At 62.4% G+C, this 1,151-nt stretch overlaps 1 protein-coding gene across 2 annotated transcripts in view; it reads left to right on the forward strand.

The window, feature by feature from the left end:
* RAB43 (RAB43, member RAS oncogene family) overlaps positions 1–1,151 on the forward strand; it is a 24,059-nt gene that overhangs the window by 15,297 nt on the left and 7,611 nt on the right. Inside the window, exon 2 of one of the 2 annotated variants that reach the window (XM_014584722.2) lies at positions 339–519. The exons of the other annotated variant lie outside the window; for it this stretch is intronic. Coding sequence (XP_014440208.1) covers positions 415–519 — 105 coding nt within the window. The 5' untranslated portion in view covers positions 339–414. The remainder of the gene's footprint in view (positions 1–338; positions 520–1,151) is intronic. 2 annotated transcript variants of the gene reach the window in all.

The raw sequence follows: 1,151 nt of genomic DNA on the forward strand, positions 1-1,151 counted from the left end.
TTTGAGAGGCTTTTGCTATAGGGCGCGTGCGCTCGCCAGACAGAGAGAGACAGAGAAACAGAAAGCGAGAAATCACCCCCCCAGGGGTATGGCCACACCACAATCCCTTCTCCTCCATTCTCCTCTCGGGATTTTGGGCACGCACGCACACACGCCCAGCGTGAGTTTTAAGCTACTAGGTCTGGGACGCATACCGCGTTCGACTACATGGGAGTCCAGCGGCATAGCCATTATGCTAACTGCTGGTCCCATGTGCAGCCTCTTGTGGGTGAGGAGTGGGTGAGGACAGGGGATTTGTTCAGCACAAGCTTTAACTCTGGGATTTCTTGTTGGGGCAGGGACAGGAGTTCCCCCCTCAGGAGCAGCTGAAGCCTCAGTGACCTCCCTGACGGACATGGCTTCACGCACCAGTGCATGCCAGGCGGAGGAGAGTGGAAGGGCTGCAGCCAGTCTGTCTTCAGGGACCCCAGCAGCTGTCCAGCATCCAGGCTGTGCCAGGCCCAGTCCCATGGGTTCCAGGTGCAGGAGGCAGCCCCCAGCCCAGTCACAGGGAGGGTCCAGGTCGGCCCCCTCCTCCTGCCTGTCTTTTGTCCTGCCAGCTACTCTTCTGACCGCCCCCATCCCTGGCACCTCTTCTCCACAGCCGTGGCCAGTGGGGGACTTAGTCGGCCTCTAGCAGGTGTAGGTAGGAAGGGGCTACAGGCTACGTGCTCTGGACACATTGGGTCAGCTAGTGAGAACTGCCTGTGGTTGGAGGCCCCCAGAGGACTCTGCCCTGTGTTCCCTGCAAGCCCTCCTAGCCCAGCCCCTGACCGCAGGCTGAGGGGTCCCTAGAAACCCAGTGCCGGAGGCACCTGACACACGACCAGGAAAGCACTGGGTGCACAGCCTGCCTCCGCACTCGGAGCTGCTCAAGTTCTTTTGCCTCAGCCTTCCCGCAGGGAGCCCTGCGTGGGAGACGGGGACCCAGCAGAACTGGTGCCGGGTCTCACCCCCGGACCATGCCCGGGCCCGAGAGCCTTTGTGCCTCCCTTCTCCCTCTGTTGCCCCAGCACTGCTGTCCGAGTGCTGAGAGCCGGGTCACCAGCCCAGTGGAAGCGCTATCCGGGTGCGCCCGCACCTGCCATTGGGCTCACCCCCCCCCCTCTCTC

The sequence above is a fragment of the Tupaia chinensis genome, unplaced genomic scaffold (genome assembly GCF_000334495.1).
Source record: "Tupaia chinensis unplaced genomic scaffold, TupChi_1.0 Scaffold147500_2, whole genome shotgun sequence".
In the NCBI taxonomy this organism is placed as follows: Eukaryota; Metazoa; Chordata; class Mammalia; order Scandentia; family Tupaiidae; genus Tupaia; species Tupaia belangeri.